The 26,361-nt window shown below is 35.5% G+C and overlaps 1 protein-coding gene across 2 annotated transcripts; it reads left to right on the forward strand.

Moving 5' to 3' along the window:
* On the forward strand, nt 1-26,270 carry LOC575818 (nucleolar protein dao-5). 2 transcript variants are annotated; one of them, XM_030999274.1, is made up of 14 exons: nt 1-171; nt 1,538-1,640; nt 4,118-4,177; nt 4,846-5,031; nt 7,558-7,612; nt 8,237-8,409; nt 8,791-8,851; nt 9,976-10,128; nt 11,424-11,522; nt 14,889-14,979; nt 16,063-16,200; nt 20,800-20,871; nt 22,352-22,450; nt 24,455-26,270. In XM_030999274.1, exons 1-14 carry the CDS (start codon nt 80-82, stop codon nt 24,630-24,632), a joined length of 1,560 nt encoding a protein of 519 aa, XP_030855134.1. In that variant the 5' UTR covers nt 1-79; the 3' UTR covers nt 24,633-26,270. The 2 variants fall into 2 exon arrangements, with proteins under 2 accessions (XP_030855134.1, XP_030855135.1); XM_030999275.1 differs by lacking the exon at nt 11,424-11,522.
* Nucleotides 26,271-26,361: the final 91 nt, after the last annotated feature.

Here is a 26,361-nt window from a genome sequence, read left to right on the forward strand (position 1 = left end):
TACTCTTAGGCCTACTTGCTGGATACTGCTGGGACACTTCTTTCTTTATCAGGCTTGAAATTTCTTTATTTCTAGCAAAATGACAGCCTTACAAGGCAATACATTTCCTTGGTCTTCAATGCCAATTCCTCCAGGATGGGAAGCAAAATATGAACCAAATGTTGGGAGATAGTGAGTAGACTATTTCTGAAAGGCTTTTTACTATTTAGTTTCGTAGGGCCTATCTGGCTGTGCTGTGCAGTAGGATAGGCGTGGTCAATAGGGAATTCAAGTTTCATGGTCCCACTCATATAAAGAAGTGTATCGTTACTGAGTCCTTAGTAACATATTATGTTAAATTTAACTAGCTAACATCAGCAGTTGCGTCTGGTATATGAAGAAGGCAAACCCACTCATAGCAGCATTACTATCCTGGCTGTGTATTATCATAAAAAAATGTCATAATTATGATAGTGACGGGCAACACTGTTCAGACAGTCAACTCCATGCAGTACATTCACACAATATTTTGTAAAACCTGCTGTGTACTGTAGACTCTAGATCTAGATCTATCATTATTTAGACCTAGACTAGACTATGTATGAATGTATGAATATGATGGTTGATACTTTCAAATGATATGATTATGATAAACAATTTAATGAATCATTGTTAATGACAAATAACTAACGAATGGAACTTATAAGTTTTGATGATGAAAATTTCCTTAGTTTTGCAAATATTTGAGCCTACTTTTGCCAATTGGGCCAACCGCATTCAGCTATGTTCTGCCATTTTCTAATTTGATCACGTTTATTAAAAGTGAATGGAGACGTCAATGCCCGATTACATCGCATGTTGTTTATGGTTGCTGTCGATCGTGATCGGTTGTTAAAGATAAAGACCAGTAATTGACTAATGGTCGTGCGATTGCATTGTAAAAGAAACGTTGTGAAATCGATCAGAAAAGGTTGATCATCTAGCATAGATATACTGCAAGGTTCTGGAATCATCAAAATGATAAGAAATTTGGCCCAGTCTTCATAAAGTTACAAGCACTGTACACAGAAAGATGTATATGGGACTACGCACACGTGCGTTTTTTTTTATCTCTCACAGACCAATAGATAAACTAATTTACCAAATATATCAATTTTTTATCATCATGTATTATTCAAAACATGTTCTTTCACATGATTGGTAATAAGAGCTTCCATTTCATTTTTTGAAATTGGGGCGTTTCCAATACTGGTCTTTACCTTTAACACAAGTCAGCGGCAGGCTATCTGCGCATGCGAGATAGACAGACACCCGTCGGATATTGGGCAATTAAACGCTTTAGATGACGTCACTGGTAGAGTGTCCACAAGACACATTTTTTTATTTTATGAATATCTGTTGGTATGAGGTAGGAGTGGCTTGTAGGGTTTACAAGACTGATCAGAATGGCGTTGTCCGTCTTGTGGGGACTCATTTTTACTGGTACATCCCAAAAATTAGTCATATTTATACTACTTTAGTGATTATAACATGATTTGGATTTGTTCTTTATCTATAGTTTCTACATCAACCATGCGACTAAGAAGACCCAGTGGGTGGACCCACGCAAGGCTGCATATCAGGCTCAGCAGGCACAGCAGAGAACTCCTACCCAGCCTACGGTATGTATATCACTAAAGGATCCTAATTTGCTCTGGAGACATATATGCTTTGAGCTTCATTTCATCAAAGGAATAGAGCTTGGTCTTGGGTCGCTATTTTTGTAAAAGTTAGAGTTAGGGTTAGGCATAGGTATAGGGTTTTCCCTAGTGGCGAGGTTTAGACTTCGTTCATGTCAAAAATTGACCAAGAAGCAATTGGGGCTCGAGCGTGTGCGGTATTAATCATATTTACTGTCATCAGAGTCTTAATTGACCTAGCTACATTTTAACCCTTGAGTGGAAATGGATCTGAATTCCAGATCTCTCCCATCTCACCCATGCAATCAATTTTTGAATGCTGTATATCTGCAAGAATAAAGCAACAGTATCTGCATAATGCATAAGTTACTCTTTTGAATGACATGATGAGCCAACTTAATTTGTCATGTATACATGACAGGGCCATTTAATATGCATAAACAAAGATCTAAAAGTTGTGAAGGCTGGGGCCAAACAAAAGTAAATGATTCAAAAAATTACATGTACATGTATTTTTATTTGATTGTTTTCATATCATTTCTAGAATGTTAGCGCAATGATCAGTTTATGGTATCAGTATGTTATACTCCACAGTAGGCCTGAGTCATGTCGGGATTTTCATAAACCGGGTCCCGACGGCCTTGCACCGGTCGGGACCCGGTGTCCCGAAATCAGCTCGCAGGATTTGTCACTTGCCTCTATAAAAAGCGCATATCATCAGTATGTCCCTTAAAAGTGACATTTTTATCAGTCAAATAAATCAACACATGCATACCTCGGCACAGATTGGTATATTCTTCCATTTGACATTATATTCATCCATGATTGGCGATGTTTAGTGCCATTATCGTGCCTCTAAAAGTAAAAAAACTCGAGCAAAAATATAAAGACTACAATCGAGCCGCCATTTTGATTTATGCAGGTTGATTAAATCTGGTCAAAAAATATGAATGTTAGAATAATAAAACGGCTTTTTTAAAAAATTCTTCTGTACAATATACCGATCATATAATATTTTAAAGACAAAAATTAATATTTATCTCTTATTTTAAACATCGCATGCTTTTTTTTAAAAGCTGAAAATTACTTGGTAATCACAAGAAGTTTCGATACGAATAGCTGTTGCAAGGCAAGTTCAGACTAGTCTCGGAAAAATGCGCAGTGCTCCTCGCTATCTGTAATGCGTGCCAGAACGAACCCAAACAAAGACGTGATCGTAACGAGAAAAAAATCATTAAAAACTACGAGAGCACAATTTGAAAGATATACTGCTCAAAATTACCATAATCAGATACATAACTTGGACAAAGAATTCAATAATCGCCCAAGAAATGCCACAGAAATTGTGATAATCGAGGAGTAACTGGGTACATTTTTATCGCAAGGGGCCTGCTGCAAATACTCAAATCCTTTGTTATACTGCTTTTTACCGTAGAGGGCGGTATTTGCCTCGTGTTCAATTTAAACACGTTTAGATATAATGCAGCAGGCCCTTCCGATAATGATTGTACCTATAGTAACTCATTAAATATCACTATTTATGTGGCTTTTCTTGGACAACTATTGTATTCTTCCTCCAAGTTATGTATCTGCTTACGATAATTTTGAGTAGTTGTCTTTCCAATTGTGCTCTCGTAGTTTTTAATGATTTTTTTCTCGTTACGATCACGTCTTTGTTTGGGTTCGTTCTGGCACGCATTATAGCTAACAAGGAGCACTGCGCATTTTTCCGAGACTAGTCTGAACTTGCATTGCAACAGCTATCCGTATCGAAACTTCTTGTGATTACCAAGTCATTTTCAGCTTTTAAAAGAAGCATGCGGTGTTCAAAATCAAAGAAAAAATATATATTTTGTCTTTTAAAAATTATTCGATCGGTATGTTGTAAAGAAGTACTTTTTAGAAAGTCGTTTTATTATTCAAACATTAATGTTTCTTTCAACCTGATTTATTAATTCTGCCGAGAGACTCGGCCAGTACAATAGCTAGCTAGCAGCTAGCTGGCAACAACAACCCCATGAGGCGAACTGCTTTGCAACCCATATTTCTATCAGCAGTTCGGATTGATTCTGGATGAGCTAGAATACGATTGGTAACAATTAAATACTTAAGTTTTAGGGTGGATTGATTTTAGTGGTGTGCAAAACTGCAATTTCTTACATATTTCATTATTTTTTTCGGAGCGCCGGTTCTCAAAAAACGAAACCGGGACCCGACGGCAACGGTCGGGTCCCGGTGTGATCGACCGTACCGACTCAAGCCTACTCCACAGTCACAGTTAGATGCATGTATTATTGGTGTTTTAGGAAAGATTCGCATGTGATGCATGGGAGACGTAGTTAGAAACCAGTGATTGTATTGATGCATGATCACGTGTAGTTCCTATTGTTTCGGAATGATCCAATGTCATCATGAGAATAAATCAGTCATTTGTTGTTGATTTTCTCTCTCATCTGCAGGCTTACATTCCATTGCAGCCCATTACCAAGCCTAAGTGCAGAACATGCAGGACAAATGAGGTATGTGATAAACAAGCTGCTTAACTTGTACAAATGCCTAAATCATGAAAACAAATATGACTCCGACATTAGAATTTGAAGAAAAATAATAGATTGAAGTGCATTTATAACACAAGGGATTGAAGAAAAAGAAATAAAGAAAAGCTTTTTTTTTTTGCCTTTGTATGTTTGTAACTTTAATACAAAAATTTCTTGCAGAAAAATATGATATTTGGGACCCTTCTTGTGATTACCAGAAGTAATATTTGTTTACCGGTATGCATATCATTTACATAAACGTTTGTTTATTGGATTGAAGGGGGGGGGGGCAAAACAAGAGATTTCCAGGCAAATTAACAATTTGTGTCCTTTAGAGATACATGAGGTCAGGCCAGAAGTTCATGGTGATGAGACATGTCAAGGCCGAGACTGAGATATTCATTTGGTTATGATACAACTATATTTGATCATTGGTTATTTTCAAATCGATGCTAAATTGTTAGTTCATTGATCGATGTAAGCCTATAGAACAGTTACTCTAGACTGTTACACTCCTTTGATAATTTTGAGGAGCTCCTTAAAATTGGTAGAGAAATGGTTAAGAAATTAAGCATATCTATGCACATGTAGTTTATTTCCAAAGAGAGTTTCTGTGCAAAATGATACATATTGTATCTTATATTACTAAGGTGGATGTGGAAGGAGGGATGTGCAACCCTTGTAAAGTGACTGAGCAGCAGAGAGAGATCTCACTCATGCGAGCTAGAGAGAGTATGGAGGCAGAAAAGCAACGTCAAGAGCAGAAAGTCAAGCTAGAGAAGGAGAGGGAGAGACGGCGGGTTCAGTCAGCCCAACGCAGGCAGGAAGCTAAACAGGTATGCTACAATCAGTGTCTTTTAAGATATGAAGGAGTTGTTTAATATTGATGTTTGGAGCTTTTCATATGTTACTTCTTTGCAATTCAACAGCTCACACACATGATTCTTGCAAAGTTAGAATTTGGTCAACTAATTCAAAGAATTGTGTAAAGCTCTCTGAAAAATGCTTAAAAATGCTTGTCGATAAGAATTTCAAACAAAATGATCTCTTTATATGTTAGTTTGTTAGAATATGCTTATTTTGTTTCTTTGTTTTTTGTTTGCATTTGCAAAATAAAATAGTCTTTTAATTTATCCATACATTTATTTTTGTAAAGAATATCTTAATTACAGGCCTTAAATTAATCGACGGCCATCGACTGGCCGTGGTGCCCTCCCAAAAAAAGATAAATTCACGGCCAAAAAGGCCGTGCCCTTTTTTTCAAACTGGCCGACGTGCCTTTTTTTCCAACTGGAGGTGCCCCTTTTTAGAAATTTGCGCTCATAAAACTACCAATTGCGCCCATAATCATCTAAAACTAGACGGCAAGGCGCAAGTGTTTTCTGTGAAAATGCGCCCATAAATTATTAGAACAGTAAAAATACACGACTCACGAACAGTTTGCTGCCCATGAGCTCTCTACTAGCTTCGTATTGCTGAATCTCCGTGTAAAATTGTATACACAAAAAATTGGTCGTAAAAAAAATCGAACCATATTCCATACCTTACCTGGCTTACCATGTCGGACGCAAGTATGCCAAAACACGTACATTTTCGCAGTTGCGAGATCGAGTACGGGTCGAGTTTTTCTCGGTCGATTTTGTTTTGGTGGATCATATTAGCTGAACCTAGACCACTTCTCGCGAAACTGAAATCAATTTCCATCATGATTGCCGCAATTTTATAAAGTTTCCATGAATAGAGGTATGAAATTGAAGCCTATTTTGTGATTATTTTCCAACATCGCCATGTTTACGTAATTTTGATAATCATTTCTTCAAAGTAAAGAAAATCAGACAAAATCACCATGACGGACGCTGCGCTGCAGTTTACTCCAGGAGGCACCAACACCGGCACCGAAGGCGGACGCCTGGGGCGGCCGGTGTTGGAGCTTCCTGGAGTCACGCTGCGCGCTGTGCAGTGTGTGAGTTGAGCTGAGTCAAAAAGTTTTGACACTTTGAAATTGCTATCTGTTGGTTTGTATCATTATTGCCGCGATTTCAATATAGTTTCGTGAATAGATGTACGAAACCTGAGCTTAGAATTAGTAAAAGTATTACTAATGTCTAAGTTTTTAAACGACTGTCTGATTTTCTTGTAAAAACTTTACTTTGAAAAATGATTATCAAAATTCATGGCCAGAAGTAATCACAAACTAGGGTCTATTATGTCACAGTTCTTGCATCAAATCAATGCATGAAAACTTGGTTAATTGAACTAGAAAAAGGGGTTTCTTTTTTAATAGGCAATTATGAAGCTGGAAGCCCGAAACCTTAGCCTACTAAACAAATCTCAACAAACTGTAGACCCCCTAGGCTATCCTTTTATGAATTAATGAAAAAGTAGCCCCCGAAATGGAAAAAAAAGCCCCCAAAATTTGAAAAAGTAGCCCCCGAAAATTTCCCAAAAATTTGAAATGGAGCCCCCGAAATGAAAAACTTAATTTTTTCCCTGGGTTGGTTATACAACAATTAAAAAGATAATTTCTTCAAATTTGCTCCTACTACCAGCTACCGAGAGTGTGGCGGAAGGTTTGTGTGTGAGGTGCGATTTCGATTTGGGATACCCGGTAAACTTGCCAAGTCCTTCTGACTTTCGATGTTTGTGAAATTTACAATGTATTTATTCATTTGCTCATCAATATTTTTAGTTACTTTAAAATATGCAAGTTTGATGTTCTTAATCAATCTTTTCTGTTGATATTGTTAAGATTAAAAAGTTATTAAATTGATCGTTCTATTCACATTATGAAATTAACATTGTATCTAAGTTTGAACTTATAATTAGATTAAGGGCCTAGTCTATCTGTTTTTGGAAAATTGCCCCTGGTTCTTAAGGAATTGCCCCTTGCTCTGGTAAATTTCCGTGGGCAAGGGGCAACTTTAGAAAAAAAATTGCCCCTTGCTCCTGGCTGCTTAATCTAAGGCTTGCGGGGCCGCCGCCGTTGTTTGTATGTACCGTAGACCTTTATACATTCTGTGAAGAAGCTGGTGTTAAAAGTCATGGGAAATTGATCCCGCACAAGTTTCATATAAATACACATGACATCTAACAAAAATAGAATCAATTTTTTTTTGGCCTTGATGCCCTTTTTGTAAAAATATTTTGGCCTTGGTGCCCTTTGTAGTGGCCTTGGTGCCCTTAAAAAAATGAGGTACTTTAAGGCCAAACTGGCCTTGCCCTAAAAATGACGAAATTTAAGGCCTGTAATTATATTTGTTTAATTTGTCATTTTTCAAGTTATGATCTTTTGGATTGGTTTTCTATCATAACTGAAGCTAAATTTGACGCTAACTTGAACATACTTTGTTACCTCCTTGCAGACCCCTCCAGTATTAGAGACAACTTTCAATGAACCTCCAATTGACAAGGAAGCTGGTAAGTTCACATGCTACAAAGTCTCCTTAACAACTTCACACTTAATATTCTGAACATTTGACATGATTTTGATCCTATAGAATTATCCATCTATAGCTCAAGATTTATTGAATTTATAATTGTATACAGTCATTAATATATGCTATTTAGTAATAGGACATTAAAAGAGCAAAAACAAAAATTCTACTCGGTTTCAGTGGGAACAAGATCATTTGAAAAACAAATTCTATTAATTAGCTCTAAAGCACATGTACAGAAGCATCCCCCCAAACAAAGCAACCAAAAAATGGTTTCATATTTATTGTAGTTGATAAATTACAAGATGCTCGCCATTATAAATGGTAGATTGATTTTTGTTTTCTTTTGATATAGAATGGTGAGCAAATGAGGGGGGGGGGGGCAGAACAATATAGCTTTCTTGTTTCACATTGCTTTCCTCTAGTTGGTATTTCTTGTCATAATAAACCAGTGCATTTTGAATAAGGAGCTCTTCGGGATTTGTCTTTATCCAAATGAGGATCATGAGCAAGCAGTATGTAATACATTACTATTACATAACTCTACATGGGCTGTAAAAGTGATTGTATAACTCTAAAATAACAAAATACAAACTCTATTCTACAGCAAAGCGGGAGATGAGACACTTGTTTGCCAACACCCAATCCTCTGTAGTAGACATGATCTTAGAGACTTACGATTTCAACAAAGAAGAAGCTAAAATAGCCCTCAGACAGATGGGACAAAGGATCGTCAACCAACCCTTGGCTAAAAAACCCTCTCCAAAATCTTCTCCCAAGGTAAGTTTGAATCCATGGAATACCTCATGTCTCTTCTAAAACTCATGTTTCATTATTCAACAAACTGTTTTCTTTCAGAATTGGAATAAACTTGATAATGCATTTGTCTGTTTCTATACTGGGAGAAAAGAATATATCTAATACTGAATAGGATGTTATAGTATTAAAGTGCTTTGGTGAGGTGTGCTACCCATAGTATTAAAAGGGTTAATACAAATGATATACTATTTCCATAGAGATCAAAATCTTTTGCATAAAATGTGTAGCAAAAGATCTAGGCAGGAATGCTCGTCACAGAATGAAGAATTGAGGTCACATTTGATTTCAAGTTTGTTTTTTGTTTTACTAAAAACATATTTCTTTTTCACTTTGGCTGTTCAGAAAGCTGCTCCTAAAGCTGCTCCTAAAGCTGCTCCTATGACAAGAGCACAGAAACAACAAGGTAAGTTATGGATAAAACCTTGGCACATTAATGCTTACTACCATATTATTTCACAATCTTTCATTCATTTTTGTTGGGACATATATTGCAAAGAAGCAAATAATGGAGACATGTAAAACACATCAAACATTTTTCTAACTTACAAAACATTTTTATAAAATAAACAATTTATTGCAAAACATCATCTGTCATTGTTTTAGATTCTCTTCTAAGGGGAGAGAAATGTTATTGTTTTGAATCATCCATTTTGTATTAGATAAATTCCAAATTTGATTCGCCTGTATAATAACAGTTAATTTGCTCATGTTTATATTTATTGTAATGATTTATCATTGAAATGACTCGATTCCTGTACATTCTTGTAATAATTGTGTATATCGTACCGGTATGTTTTAATGATATTGAATTGCTTTTTACTTTTAAATTTGAATAATTATTTCAAATATTACTAAATGTTCATACACCTGCTTTTGCCGCTATCATTGATTATTTTACCACCATACCCACTACTGCAATATTGTAACATGACGAACTGTTGTATGATTTGCCTTAGTCCATATTATGTTGGCATGTAATTATGTTTATACCTTTTTTCTTTTTTCTTTGGTAGAAATTATGTTCATTAAGTGTTTTTTAATTGTTTATGGTATTTAGGCAGTAGTAACGTGTCACGTTTTAATAATTTTTAACTAAATGTTATGTAAGTTTTTTACAATGTATATATCCAATTCGTGTAACTCATGTGCAATTCAGTTGTGAAACTGCCATTCATGAAAGATGCAATAAAATACCATTTATCTATCATCCATCTATCTATCTATCTCGATAGAAAGAAACAAATGATATATATGCTCACACAAATAGTAATGTACCATTGTTATGTAGAAGTGTCACTGAAGAAATGTGTGCAATATTCAACCATGACAGAGCATTGTTATGATTATGGTTTTCCAGTTTGGAAAGTTGATATTATTGCTGCTGTACTCTTGCAATTGAATATCTCTTTCAATTTGAATTACATAGTCTAATAAAATGATAATTACTAGATTGTAGGTCCTGTTAGACATGATGTTGTGTTATTGATATAGAACTTTTTTAATGAATTTTATCATATATCACTGCAGTTATGGCAAATTTGAAGAAGAAATTCCCTCATGTCAATGATATGATGATCGAAATGGCTGTTGAGAGCACCAACTACAGTCTAGAGAAGTCGTCAGCCATACTGCGTATGCTGAAGACCGATTCGTCTGGCCCAAGTAAGGGCGGTGCATCAGGTAAGTGCTTTAATTTTTGTCAGTTCACTCAATGCTGTCCAATTAAGTTACTGAAGTGATGAAAACACACAAACTATATTCTATCTATGTATTAAAGATAAAGTTGAGTTCTGGTCATGTGATTGCATTGTGAAAGAAACGGTGTGCAATCTGTCAGAAAAGGTTGATCATCTAGTATATAAGTATTCGTGTGTATTGCAAGGTTCTGGAATCATCAAAATGATACGAAATTTTGCAAAATCTTGGCAAAGTTACAAGGACTGTACACAGAATGATGTATATGGGACTACACGAGCACATGGCGAAAAAAACCTACCCCCCGATTGTTACGATGTTTCATGTCATATTTAGAATATGAAGGCATTTGAAGAGCCATGCTTTTCAGGGAACATGTTTAATCTGATGTTCTTCCACCCTTGCATAACAACAATGATAACGCTCACAAATTGTTTTTTACCTCTTCCCAGAACTCAACCTTCTCTTTAAGAAGTGCAACTCTGACAGAAATATTTTAAGACAAGTTAAGAAATTATTGCACTGTTGAGATTATATCACTCTTATATTTGAATGTTTTACTAAAGGGCGATATCAAGATACTGATTACCTGGATTTGTCTAAAGGAGTACAAACAGGCAGTGCCTATAGATTATCTCACACAATGTGCTAGTATATTGTATAAAGTATGGCAGAGTCACTAACAATTTGTCAAGATTTAAAATTTGTTGTAGCGATTAATCACTTTTCTTCTTATGACATTATACTTTTTTTTTAAAGGATGGATGGATAGGATTTTTACGTTGCCTCAATAAATATTGGAGAACATGAGCCAGATAACCAGCAGTAATGCCCAGTTACATAGCATCATATATAGGTTTATTTTGTTATAATTTTGAGTGTTTAAACAACTGTCAAATTTTGTTAAAGGTTTTGCTTTTCAAAATCATCTAATAGGCAGTAAACTATCTTGAATCAGCATTACAAGCAGCATTTGTTCTGACTTAGCTCCCATTTCCTTTCATCAACGTGGGTTTTTAAAGTTTTATGTAAGAGTACCTTCTTATGTTAAGTACCAGTGAATATCATGCAGCAATTTTCTACAAACTCTATTTTAAAACTTATTCAAAGTAAAATTTAAACATGCGTCATTCCTCGCTATAAAATGGCATTCACAAGAGTATTATATAAAGTTTACTTACCATTTATGTTGGTGAATGTCATACGTTGAACTGATTGATTGAATGATTGATGCTATTTCTTGTGTGGTCCGTCGTACCGTGTGCGTTGCCAATCTACAGAGAGCGAAGGAGGAGTGATATTAACAGGCCAGGTGGAAGTGACCTTCCCAGAGACATCAACCACTAATAGTGTCACTATGGAACAAGCTGCTCACTCAAGCAAGTCTTACTGTTCCCTCTATGTTTGTGAAAAGCAGAAAGGCTTTAAGTCACTAACACCCTTCTCGATGTCTCTTCATATTTAACCTGTCACCACAAAACCTATATTTTCTTGAAAGCAATTTAACTCCTTCAATGCTACAAGGTTTATGAAAAATAACTATAATTGAACTCTCAAGAGTCTATAGTTTATCTTTTTCTATTTACTTTATTGTGAAAATGAAAATAAAAATATCTTCTTTGGAACAAACATAAATATGGATAAATTTGATATTGTTTCAGGAAGAAAGACTAGATATCGCAATCCAAATATATTTAGTAAACAAGTGAAATTTTTACATGGAATTTGCCACCCATGGCATGAAAAGTGTGATTTTTTTTCTTCAAAACTTCACAATAAACTTGTATGACAACCAAGTAGGTGCGTAGTGGCAGTACATATATTTAGCATAGTGAGCATAGAAGTGTTGACATCATTGCCTGTTTCATAGTTTGACTTCAGTTGATACTAACAATGTTGATATCACTGTGCAAACCTACACCTCCTTTTGTGTAGTAGGCCTACCCTGCTTGCATTATCATAAAACGTCATCATCACTAAACCCTGCATCTTGTGTTGAATTCATTGGGATGGCTAATGGGAGAGTTAGTGATACATTGATGTCTTTGGTGAAAAGGCAGAGAAAATTCGTCTTCTGAGAAAGAAATTTCTCCTGTAATGTGCATGGTTATGATTTAATGACCTATGTTTTGGAAACAACTGCTCAATATTCATAAATCTAATTTAATTACTTAATTTAACTAGAGACCCAACAGTGTACCTAACCTAAACCTCAATGTCAACACAAACCCTAACCCTAGACGTATGTCTTTTGCAAAATGATGCCCAAGTTGGTTAAATGTGATAGTTCTGCAGCGCAAGCAAGTTATTATCGTAGAGCTGCTGAGTATTGCCTTCAATTAAAATGGAAACGTTGTTGATAGACTGTTTATCACATGCAATCATTATTCAGTAGGTCATTACATCAGGTTTGGTTGGTCTATGAGTAAATGTTAATTGCTTGTCTGTTAGCTTCAATGTTGCACTGATGAGAAATGATATGTTTATTAGATCATGACAAAATAATAAGTCTGGTTATTATCTAAGTGAATGAAAAGATGGAGTGAGAAAATCCTCAGTTGCAATATGTTCTTAATAACTTCTGATCACAAATATTAAGATAAAGAGCTAAACATATGTAATTGTCTGCTTAAACCTTTGTACTTTTAAAGGTTAAAAAAAAAAGTAATGCTGGATACCTATCTTTAAGTTGACATGGTAATGATAATGGAATAAAAAAGATGAAAAATACCTTCATATAAATGGAAAACTGAATGAATGTAGAATGCAAATATAAAGGATTACAAAGTATTTACCCTTTCATTATTGCACAAAAGCATATTAAAACCTCCCCCTCCAAATTACAGGTTAACAGGGGTCAAATCTGCAGAAGTTACAGTGACAACATAACCCAAACGGTTCACCTACATCTATATAGCTGAGGCGATGAGCCGTGCTTAATTAATGCAAAGTCATTATGAATATGCGTACCGTACTCGTCATCAAGTTGATAACAAGTTTTTAGGTCATCAACTTCCAATTTTCAAAGCTTTTTTCAGAGGGCTGATACTCCTCTGACAGACACTAAAGTGGCATATAATTGATATTATTGTAATCTATGGCTTATAAGCTTTCTGTTGATATATTATTCATCTATTTCACTTTTCAGTTCGGATATGGTCTTTAATAGTGATCAGTTTTCAGTAACCTTGAATAGTGTTTTGATATTTTATGTGATTGATCATCGACCTAAAGCAGTTGCTTGTGCGAATGTGACATATTAATTTCATTTTATTAAAAATTATTGTTTGGCTCAGTACAAATATGTTTTATCTATATCTCTAAAATTGTAATAGTAGGATAAAAATATGAAATGACATTTTATGAAGTCATTTTCTTTTCATATTGATTTTTGATCTGGCCATTATGAAGTTAACATTTCACTGTTTATTTTTTCTATCCTTATTCTTGTAAAAAAAAATTATTTAAGATTTTAGGATTGTAATTCTCTATTTTTTGTTTGACTATATCTATAATGATAGGAGCTTTCTGCACTCTATCAGACAGTTTATTGAACTATTATTTAGTTTGACTCTTCTAGTGCATGACACACACATTTATTATCTTTTAGAGAGAAGTTAATACTGCATACTTCATTGTTGTTCTGTGGCTTACAATGTGTCTGCATGTTGTTTTTGTCGCAAAGTGTTTTGCATTTACGTGTTGTATCGAGTGTTCTGTCCTTTTCAAACTTTAATTGTTCCCTTTGGGAAAGTCAAAATACGCGCTTCAAAGGTCGTTTTAATCCATAGAATCTCTTCCATGCGTGAAAAAAAAAAGGAATATTTTTGTTATATCAACTCTTTCCTTAATTTCCTGTAATATCTTTACAATTCATACGTTGATTTAAAAGTAATGAGATTCCAAAACGGCCTCTGCTGTGATAAATTTTTCTTTGGTATAAAAGGTGAATTTCATCCATCATAATACTCTACCTTTAGAAAAAGAACAAGTCTTATAAAAAGTATCCCCAAGTGATTAATAGCCAGGCTCTACTAGTATAAATCATGTGTGTTAAATTGCATGTGCATATGTGGTGTTCTATCACAGCTCTGCATACATACATGTATATCTCTACTTCAATTTTTCCCAATAACTGTCCAACTTTTCAACATCCTTTTCTGCCAACTGCATGTATTCTCTTGCTTGAACAGTTATGTGTGTTTACCAATTTGACCACCTTACCTCAAAATTCACTTCCCAATATAAACATAAAAACTGAGTACCTAGATTGAGATGAGTTTTGTCCATATAAGGTATTAAATGCATCTACTGGTGATATGCACAGAAGTCAATGATTACATTAAATATTAAGCACATTATTTACGACGACAATTTTGGACCATGTAAGTTTTTTCAAAGTTTGTAAAAAATTAATGCTCCTTTTTACCGGTACATGATTTGACTACGGTATCCTTTTCCTCTTAAATTGTTTAATCACAAAATTGTCTTTAAAGACAAGATTCTGAATTTCTTTTTAAGGGCACAAAACAATTAAGTTATGCACATGATATGTATCATTTATCTGAGTAGAATTCTATGTTGGTCACTTCATGTGTTTTTCAGCTATTTTCACCACTGTAGACTTGAAGAAAAAAAAGTGCATATTATTTGTGTATTAGAATGAATATTTGCATAAAAATAACAACATGTAGAATGAGTTGATAGATTAAAACTACTATCAATTTGTTTTCTCCTTTAAACAGGTAAAGAAGTAACTTTCCCTGAATCTAAGCCCTCTTCAAGCACAACCCCAACTACTGTTACATCAAGTGGCGCATCAGGTGTATCTACATCGTAAGTGCAGACTTTTATCATTCTCTGTCTTGTTCCTTGAGATGAATTATTAAATATCTTCCATGTACTTTACCTGCATTATCAGCTATTTTAGAGTATGGAAAACAGCTGCTCTTAACATATGAAGAATTACCGTAAACATTAATATTTTAGGATGATATGATGAACACCTCTTGGAAATTTCATAAACCGTTTTCCCAACAGTTTTTATAACACTACAATGGGTAAAATGAGTATGGTAAAACCGGTCACTCAAAGTTTTTACTCTTCGAAGCACTTCGGGATCATTTTGAAGCGCAATTTTTGTAGGGCTTCAATATTACACTATACCACAGACACTGATAATCTGTAGGGCCATGCATCTCAGATTTGTAAAACTGGAAACATTGTTAAACAATGCCTTTAAGGTGATAGCAAGTATCAATCGAAATCATAGGACTCTGTCTTGGTGTTAATGATCATTATATAAATGTTTGAAGTATTCCCCCATGGTTTTGTTTATTACTATCTATTCCTATTCTATTAATTCATGACTTAAGACTTGTAACTTATATTGTAAAAATTCTGTTCAATAAAGTCTATTTGATTTTGTAGATACTGATCTCTAGTAAAGTAAGAATATTAAAAAATCTTTGTACCTTGAAAACAAAATTAACCAAATAATCACAATTTTTTAAATTGCTATACTGTAGAATACATGTATTATTGTATTTACTGAAATGATTTGTGTAAAGAAACAAAAAATAACCAATCATTAGCTGTGTATTTTATGAATCAAACGCAGACACAGAAGTTTTCAAACTCATTACATCCCTGTGTATTCAACTGTTACGGGGCAGTATTTCATAATTCTAACAGTCAAACTTCCAGTCTGAAATGTATTCAGGGTTGGCACAATGTTTAGCACATTTTTGCAACAAGGGAATTATTCAGGTGTGACATCTTCTTAATGCTATCCTTCTCAGCCATCATGGTATGCAGTGTGTCGCATAGTGAACAATCAAGTAACCTTTCTTGTTTTGTGTGTGTTCTGATATCCATATTCTCTCTTATTGTTTTGTATTCTTCTTTCTTTTTCTCCAGTGATTCTCAGAAGCGTCCTACGACTAGTGCAGTGATCAGCTCACCTTCTAAGAAACCTGCTGCAGCTGCTAGCAGCTCATCCTCCTCCTCCTTCTCACCATCCTCGAGGAAACCAATGGCCTTAGCCTCAGGCTCCAAGTAAGTTGGATTCTCAGTCCCATTGAATGAATCATTATGATCAGCAGGGCTGTTATTACCCCGGGGGGGGGGGGGGGGGGGCGGGTACTCACGTATATTGGGTATACGGGGATGTGCCGCTCGGAAAGGTGATTTTTTTCAGGAAAGTTCCTTAGACATGGGTCCCCTTTTCATAAAAAAAATCCTTAGACATGGGTCCCTTTTTTCATTTAATATTCCTTTCCCCCTCTTTTCTCCCTCATTTTCTCCGGGATTTTGGGATTTGCTCCTAAATACTCAAGCCTACATTGTAAATGCTTAAATCTCTCCCATCTCTAAATAAATCCAGGGCTTAAAGCCCTAAACAATATTGGGGAATCCTTCGGTGATTGCATTTCCAGTGTATGAGGTGTACGCATGGGGTGTACGTAGCTTGTAAAGTCAACTAGACCCCGGGGTACGACATATATCAGGACTAGGCTTGAGTCGGTACGGTTGATCACACCGGGACCCGACCGTTGCCGTCGGGTCCCGGTTTCGTTTTTTGAGAACCGACGCTCCGAAAAATATAACGAAATATGTAAGAAATTGCAGTTTTGCACACCACTAAAATCAATCCACCTTAAAACTTAAGTATTTAATGGTTACCATAATCATATTCTAGCTCATCCTGAATCAATCCGAATTACTGCTGATAAGTGATATAAATATGGGTTGCAATGCAGTTCGCCCGGCCGATGTGGTTGTTGTTCCCAGCTGCTAGCTAGCTACTGTACTGGCCGGGTCTCTCGGCAGGATTAATAAATCAGGTTGAAAGGAACATTAATGTTTGAATAATAAAACGGCTTTCTAAAAAGTACTTCTTTACAACATACCGATCGAATAATTTTTAAAAGACAAAAATATATATTTTTTCTTTGATTTTAAACACCGCATGCTTCTTTTAAAAGCTGGAAATTACTTGGTAATCACAAGAAGTTTCGATACGGATAGCTGTTGCAAGGCAAGTTCAGACTAGTCTCGGAAAAATGCGCAGTGCTCCTCGTTAGCTGTAATGCGTGCCAGAACGAACCCAAACAAAGACGTGATCGTAACGAGAAAAAAATCATTAAAAACTACGAGAGCACAATTGAAAAGACAACTACTCAAAATTATCGTAAGCAGATACATAACTTGGAGGAAGAAAACAATAGTTGTCCAAGAAAAGACACATAAATAGTGATATTTAAGGAGTTACTATAGGTACAATCATTATCGGAAGGGCCTGCTGCAATATCCGAATTACACGTGTTTAAATTGAACACGAGGCTATACGAGGCAAATACCGCCCTCTACGGTAAAAAGCAGTATAACAAAGGATTCGAGTATTTGCAGCAGGCTTCTTGCGATAAAAATGTACCCAGTTACTCCTCGATTATCACAATTTCTGTGGCATTTCTTGGGCGATTATTGAATTCTTTGTCCAAGTTATCTATCTGATTATGGTAATTTTGAGCAGTAGTTGTCTTTCCAATTGTGCTCTCGTAGTTTTTAATGATTTTTGTTCTCGTTACGATCACGTCTTTGTTTGGGTTCGTTCTGGCACACATTACAGCTAATTACGAGGAGCATGCGCATTTTTCCGAGACTAGTCTTAACTTGCCTTGCAACGGCTATCCGTATCGAAACTCTTGATTACCAAGTAATTTTCAGCTTTAAAAAAAAAGCATGCGATGTTTAAAATAAGTGATAAATATTTATTTTGTCTTTAAAATATTATATGATCGGTATATTGTACAGAAGAAATTTTAGAAAGCCGTTTTATTATTATAACATTCATATTTTTTGACCAGATTTATTCAACCTGCATAAAACAAAATGGCGGCTCGAATGTTGTCTTTCCATTTCTGCCCCAGTTTTTTTACTTTTAGAGGCACGAAAATGGCACTAAACATCGCCAATCATGGATGAAAATAATGTCAAATAGAAGAATATACCGATCTGAGCCGAGGTATGCATGTGTTTATTAATTTGATTGATAAAAAAAGGTCACTTTTAAGGGACATACTGATGATATGCGCTTTTTATAGAGGCAAGTGACAAATCCTGCGAGCTGATTTCGGGACACCGGGTCCCGATCGGTGCAAGGCCGTCGGGACCCGGTTTATGAAAATCCCGACATGACTCAGGCATGGGCCCTATACCGGGTACTCATATGGCATAATGCGCGCTAGGTATGGTATCCACCCGTATAGGGGTAGTACCCCCGGGAACTTGTAGCGCTTTGCGCACTGAAAATCATATGATCGGCAGCTATACCCTGCATACCCTCTGCCCAGCATGCAGCCGCGCCAGGCCGGGCAGCAGCGGGGCTCAAGCAGGGCTAGGGAGCTATATCACCGATGCTTGAGAGCTTGTGTATGTGTACATTAATTAAAACAGGAAAAGTCCTTCCATTAAAACAGATGCTAGAGGTGCTAGCACAGTATAATTATGTTGTATGGTGTTTTCATCTTTATGTGTGTAGACTACTTGTAAACTACATGTAGTATGGTACAGTTTACTAATAAAGAATTTTATCGAGAAACTGCAAAATGATTGGTCATTGTATTATTACACACATAGGTGCATTACTATCCTGGCTGTGTATTAAAAGCTCTGCTATTGATTCTCAACATTTCAAACACCAATGTACAAAACTCAACCAATTTCACTCAAAATCGGTACTTTAGTGACGACTGTCAAACTTGCCGATCAGCCGTATCAGCATGATTGTGTGCATCTGTGTGTTATGAGTGTATTGACTATTCATGTATTTAAATGCTGCCTATTAACACGTAGTGCAGTGCTAGAGGTCAATACGCATTAGCGTTGACTCTATCTATGCTTAGCTCGAGTGTATTATTACAGCTTAAAAAATGTAATATTTAAAGTTTGAAATCCTTATAAACATGGGTCCATTTTTCACAAAAAATCCTTAGATATGGGTACCTATTTACAGCAAAAGGACCCTTGGATGTGGGTATGGGTTCGGAGGTCTCAGCCGCACACCCCCGTCCGACTTTAAATACTTTAATACTGCATGCACCAAATTTTTTAAATCTAAAAGTGGTACAAGTGTGTTTGAAACCTCAAAATGTACTCACTTTTCTCACTCAATGTTAGCAGCCTTCAGGTTAAATGCCTTTACTGTCTGTTAGTATTTCCAGTAAGTTTGACAAATATGTACATCAAGGAATATTGATGTCTTCAGGTTAAGTATTGATACAATCAGATGTATTTCAAGTGAATTTGTAGTCTATTTTGTCAATCAAAAATGTTATCACCACATGTTTATTTTTCAATCACAAATGTTCTCATTTCAAATAAAATTGTGTATTTCAAGTAATTGTCACTTTTACTCTTTTTCTGAATTGTTTAAATTACATTTATGTGGCCTAAATCAACTCAAGTAAAATACAACCTGCTAACTGAAAGTGAAAAGTTTTTCCTTTTAATTGTAACCGTCCTCATTGAAAGAAAGAATTAAAATAAAAGTGATCACTTTCCAATCAAACATCTTGTTTGTCTACATCTGATCTCCATTTGCTTGTGTGAAGCCCTGCTTAATTTAACCCACTACATGCTACTTTCCTAGAGATCATTTGAGCTCCTTAAACTGTGATTGTATAAATTAACTGGTATAAATATCAACATCACATGATAGCTTTTATCACTAAAAGTATATGCATAACAAGAACAGGTACAAAGGTTACATGTAGGTCTTTTTTTAAATAGCCAATTGTGTAATACTAAAGAGTTTCCTGCCAACAGTTATCCATACTAATGAGGAAGTATTGGTTGTAGCAAATGATCCTGAAGGCTGAAACTCATGACCTAAATTGTTGTTGTAGTCAATGAATTACCTTTCACCTTCCTGCTTTTTGTTTGATTGATCTCAATTTGGGAAAATGTCTCCACGTGATGGACATTTCATAAGGATTATCTGTTGATAAAGATAGCTCATATCACATGTTTATTTGGAGAGCTTGCTGGGCAGACACTGCCTACTATTGGTTTACTATGGATGGGATCCTACTATAAGGTAGATACATGTGAATAGTCGTCTAGATTCATTTCAATGTGAGAAGTTATTCAATGGTTTCTTTTTCAGTGTATTTTACAGTTGAAAGGAAGTCTTTATATGACCAAATATTGTCAGTGCTACGTCTGATTAGTGATCTGCCCATTATATTGGATTAAATTGCAAAGTGACTGTTTCACGATGTATGTATAAGTGTTAATGATATACCATCACTAAATGTGAATTCATTTTTAATTCGTTTCATTCTAGATTGATGATATTTTCTTACCAAAAATTGTATGATTTGAGGAACGTTTCCTGATTGTATTATTCCCAAGAAATCTAGGGTTTAGTATTTATTGGGTTAAAAATGTTGAGACATGGGATTTCTTCCATATCCTCATCTAAAATTCACTTGATTTAAGTTGTTGTCTGCAATATAATATTTACAACTAGTGCTATCACATTTCCTGCTGAAATGCCCATTATGCATACATAATCTTGAGTAAATAATAAATTTTAATATATAACATTAAATTATTTTATTTTAATAAATATTCATTCGGATATCCTTTCAGATTTGCAATGCCCTCAAAGAAGACAGCTACTGGTCCCAAGAAACAAGCTCACCATACACCAATTGGATCAAAGTAAGAATTTTATTAAGTAAAATTTGTAAATTTCTATCAAATTAACGCTTACCACTTACCTTTCACATTCGAAATATAATTTTTGTTTCATTTTTAATCATGTATTTTTTGGGATATGAGGAATGTATAACTATAGCTTATAGCTTATGGGTGGACTTAATACAATCGTACTTTATGAAAAGATATCAAAAAGAAGCCTGTAGTTGAATGCTTGCATGTGCTAGGTCGATTTATTGAATGCCCTATAAGGAGAGGAGCATAATCTGAAACTCTCAATGTCATGACTGAAGAACCTTCCATCTACTAATATTATACAAGTTTTTGCCGTTGATTTATTCTCTTTCTCACTCAAATGCATTGACTAGTATTCAAGTTTTAGGCTATTTCCTATCACACACATGTTAACCACATGTTAAGCATATAGAAGCCATTATGTAGCGGGCTCAGAAGCTTTATAAATTGGAACATACAAATTCATCTATATAGGAAGAAACAATTCTGTAGAGGTAATTGAATTGCAAAATTGAGCACATTTGTATGGATCTTGGCATTCAAATTAACACAGTAGGCTGGTGATCAATCATGCTTATTATTCAACTTTGAACTTTGCAGAATAAAATGGATTCATGGATATGTGATTTAAAGGACCATATTCCAGATTTGGATCATTTTTCAACCAGAGGATCATGGGTCGCATTGAATTGAATGCTCTAAATCTAGATTTGAGTGAAATATATAGAGATGCCGTTGTCTATTGGATATGGGTCACATGATTCATGGCTCGAGTCCTGCCACAGCACTAAAGTCCTTTGGCAAGACATTAATCTACATTTACCACTCTCAGGTGTAAAATGAGTACCAGTAGGAATGGATTCCTTAAATGCTGCGAGCACCAAAAACGGTAGCCTAGCAGAGCAAGGTTAATAGTTGAGCTCCTCGATCACTTTTGGTGGTCACAGTGGATATGTGAGCTATATGAATACCCAATATTATTTTTCCCCGCCAACAAGTCAGAGAGAAGAGATATAGAAACGCTGCCGTCCGTCTGTCCGTAACAAATCTGGTTGTTTGACGGATTTTAATGAAATTTGATATGAAGGTACATGGTATCAAAATACAGCCTGAATTTGATTTTGGAAGTACATAGGTCAAAGGTCATAGTCAATTAAATATGCAAAAATAGTTTATTCACATTCTTTTTTTAAATCCTTGCACCAATTACAATAAAGTTTATTTTCAGATCTTCTCATGGGTCATTCCATAAAGTAGTAAACTTTCTGTACATCCAATCCCCATGTATTAGTAACTTCCTTGCCTAGTAGTATAATAGTTCAGTCTAATGGAGGTAACTTGTTCTGACGTATATAGGCCATTTGTACCCTGCGAGGGGATGCTACGCTTTGCGTTGACTTGTTATTATTATTTACAAATTCATCAGGAAAACCAACCTGTTTATGATAAACGTATTTGTTCATTTCAGATACGGTGAACATGGCCCTGCATCATATAACTCCAGTATCACAGGGGCTAAAGGACCAGACCCAACCCTGATCAGTGGACCAGACAGAAGTAATCTCCTGTAAGTTGCACATTTGGGGGGCATTAGTGAAGAAGAAAAAAGATTCCTTCCAAAAGCAAATATTCAAGTTGATTGGGTTTGTCAAGAAATTGTACCAGTTTAAAAAACACAGTTTTTATAATTTTTGTTGAAGTGTTGTAAATATGTTGCCTTATTTTCCTCTTATTTGAGGATAGAACCTGCAAGGATGCCATTAAAACAGGCCTGATGATTACCCGATTTTTTTCTTCTTCCCGATTTTATCCCTATTTTCCTGATTTTTCCCTTATTCTCTCTATTCTTCTTTATTTTTCCCTCTTTTTGTTTTTCTACTCGAGGGGGGCGTGGTTGAGGGAAAACCTATCTGTAAACATCTTAAACATCTAGTGAAAGAGATCTCTACAAGGGTAGATCTCACAAGTCATGTGTGTGTCAGTGATAGTCAGTTTGACCCAACTTTCAAGTTATATCATTCATGAAGAAAATATTACAATCTATTTCATCTATAATTTTGTTTCCTTTAGTGATTAAAGTACTTTCAAGAGTATGAATAGAACAGTATGCTTACCTTTCAAATGTCAGTTGAATCTGCTTTGTCCACCACCTGTTTTAAAGGCCATTTATAAAAGGCTTTTATAGGCTTGTTCATGTTTCAGTCAAAATCACAGTTCCTAGGTAAAATATTGTCCCTTTTTATGCCTCCGTTACGAAGTAGCCGGAGGCATTATGTTTTCGGGTTGTCCGTCCGTCCGTCCGTCCGTCCGTCCGTCCGTCCGTCCGTACGTCTGTACGTACGTCTGTACGTACGTCCCGTTCTCGTGATCACGTTATCTGAAGAACGGATCAATGGATTCCTACCAAACTTTGGTCATATATGTATCTAGCAAAGTCGATGAACTGATTAGATTTTGGGGTCACGAGGTCAAAGGTCAAAGGTCACAGGGCTCATTATGTATGCAAAAACAGCTCGTGATCGCGTTATCTGAAGAACCGATGGATGGATTCCTGCCAAACTTTGGTCATGTATGTATCTTGTAGAGTCGATGAACTGATTAGATTTTGGGGTCACGAGGTCAAAGGTCAAAGGTCACAGGGCTCATTATGTATGCAAAACGGCTCGTGATCGCGTTATCTGAAGAACCGATAGATGGATTCCTGCCAAACTTTGGTCATGTATGTATCTTGCAGAGCCAATGAACTGATTAGATTTTGGGGTCACGAGGTCAAAGGTCAAAGGTCACAGGGCTCATTATGTATGCAAAAACAGCTTGTGATCGCGTTATCTCAAGAACCGATTGATGGATTCCTGCCAAACTTAGGTCATGTATGTTACTTGCAGAGCCGATGAACTTATTAGATTTTGGGTAACGAGGTCAAAGGTCAAAGGTCACAGCGCCCATTATGTATGCAAAAACAGCTTGTGATTGCGTTATCATTAGAACAGATTGATGGATTCCTGCCAAACTTAGATCATTTATGTATCTTGCAGAGCCAATGAACTGTGTAGATTCTTGGTTCATAAGGTCCAAGGTCATGGGCTCATTATGTATGCAAAAATAGCTTGTGAACGCATTCTCATTAGAACTGACAGATGGATTACTATTTAACTCTGGATATCTTGCAGAGCCAATGAGCTGAGTAGATATTAGGATCATGAGGTCAAAGTTCAAAGGGTCATATATGTATATGAGAAATTGTTTGTAATCACGATATTCTGAGAACCTGTTAATGGATTACAATTGAACTTGAATTTGAAAAATTTCTTCTGTTTTGGTTTGTAAAATTGCTCTATGACGGAGGCATCATTTTCGACTGCGCGCAGTCGAATTCCATCTAGTTTCCCCTATAATTTGTTTTTCTTCTTCTGATTGAAACATGTATTAAAGACAACATGTTATGAAGACCATAAAAAGACCACCTTTTCTTGTTTCACCTGTACAGCCTTCATATAATGGTTTGAATTTATTATGTATGGATATTGAGAACAGCATTATAACGGCATGCTAATGTAATTCAATTTTACAGGCAAGATTACACGCAGAACATGGGACCAAATCCTGACAACCTGTCTGGGTCAAATAAAGAGAATATCATGGGACCTGTGGCGAGGACTGGAAGTGATACCACCCTGGTAATGGGACCAGAGAGTACTAACTGTATGGGACCAGAACCCAATCTTGCCAAGGGCTCCATGTATAATTGACTCGGCAATCCAGAGACTACAGGTCTTTGAGTCTACTGAAGGACTGCTCTAGGTTTGCCTAGTTCAATGTGATGTAGTCTTGATTCGTGCTGTTATTGGCACAGATTCTCTGTCAAAAAATTTGATATAATAATTTCCTCATCAACACAGTAATGTTATAACACATACTCAAGCTCTTAATTGCTGTGAAACCAAATGTTGATACACCTGTAACTTTTGAGCAATGTTTGTGGAAAGAATGTATGTACATTGATGATGATGCAACAAAAGTTGATAGAATGGGGTGAAATAGATACATTTTGCATAGATATGCTGGACTGTGTACCTTGCTTGTACAACTTATAATCTTCAAGTTAAACAATTACTTATGTGTGCCATATTGTCAGAAAGTAGTGTATACATGTAGCCTATATGTGAAGTTGGCAGTGAGACTTGTTTGGAATTTTGTGGAATCTAAATCATTAATTATAAATACACACTTTGTATCTGTCCTCTCCTTTTACAAGAAGGGTAAGGTAAGGAAAAACGTCATTGTCAAAATGATTTTACCATTTTTAATGTCATCTATATAGATCTTATTTGAAAATATTTTTCTTCTTTGAAACAAAAGAGGATTAGGTTAGAGATTTATTATGGCTATAGTGTGCTTCTGTGAGCATATCAATTCATGGCCTATATCATACAAACAGTGAAGAAGATGTATTAACTCATTGCTTTCCTAGAGTCAAAATTGGGGATGAAGTTCATAGCGCTTTCTACTGCTACTCCAGTGCTTGCATTCTAAACAAATCTTCATGACATTAGCAGCGGTTTAGAATGAGATTCAGTCAGTCCTAGTCAGTGTCTCATAAAACCACCATGGCAAAGTCACATTGAAATGCATGTGAATTTTATACCAAGCATATACATTGGGATGTCAGTGAACTTCATGTTATGACAGACTTGTGAAGAAAGCCCTCCATCCCAATGCTCATGTACCGGTATTTGAGAATCGTTTTCTCTAACCTTTCTGCAGGTGCTATTGTTGGACTCAAATCTGAAATTGAGTGCTGTTTCAGTCATGAATCAGGATTGTTGTTGTTTTTGTACAAACTGTTTTATATATTTCAGTCTATTTTTTAATTGATTAGAGTAGGTTACTAAAATGGATATCCACACTTTTCAAGTTTTGTGCAATTGGGATGTTGATTGTGAAATTTTTAAAGCAAGTTTTAGTTTTACATATCATCATTAGTGGTTAGTGAGTAGTAGCTTTATGCTGAAAAAACAAATTGATTCTTTCAAATTTGCAAGTGGTATATGCAAGTCTTAAATTAATTTTCTTTTGACAAATCGCCCCTCGGCCCGTTTATTTTTAGCCTTGGTTTTATGACGTGTGATATTTTCTACATTTCTACATTTGTAGGTTTAAATGATGGGCCTACTCGTATTAGTTATATGATACGTTATATTGATATGCTACGTACTTTAAGGTATTTTATTCAATTGGGCAGTGATTAAATTCTGCCTCTCCTTGAAGCCCAAGAAAAAAAATATATATACAGGTTTAATGTATTTATTTTATTTTGTAAATGATGTGTGGTATAGTGTGAATGTCTCTATATAAAGTGTTATAAATATAAATATCATAAACATTGATCTCGTTGTCAGGTTTTAATTCTTTTCTGTCCAAGTAGAAAATATGTGATTTGTGATTATTTTCAGGTAGATTTTATATTTTGAGGAAATA

The sequence above is a fragment of the Strongylocentrotus purpuratus genome, unplaced genomic scaffold, assembly GCF_000002235.5.
Source record: "Strongylocentrotus purpuratus isolate Spur 01 unplaced genomic scaffold, Spur_5.0 spur5_scaffold_5, whole genome shotgun sequence".
Classification (NCBI taxonomy): Eukaryota; Metazoa; Echinodermata; class Echinoidea; order Camarodonta; family Strongylocentrotidae; genus Strongylocentrotus; species Strongylocentrotus purpuratus.

What these genes read in the sequence shown, in the direction of transcription:
- LOC575818 (XM_030999274.1), top strand. Translation starts at nt 80, where the DNA reads ATGACAGCCTTACAAGGCAATACATTTCCTTGGTCTTCAATGCCAATT. An exon ending in GGAACAAGCTGCTCACTCAA is followed by an intron (nt 11,523 to 14,888) that starts GCAAGTCTTACT and finishes TCCTTTAAACAG; the next exon opens with GTAAAGAAGTAACTTTCCCT. An exon ending in CATACACCAATTGGATCAAA is followed by an intron (nt 20,872 to 22,351) that starts GTAAGAATTTTA and finishes TGTTCATTTCAG; the next exon opens with ATACGGTGAACATGGCCCTG.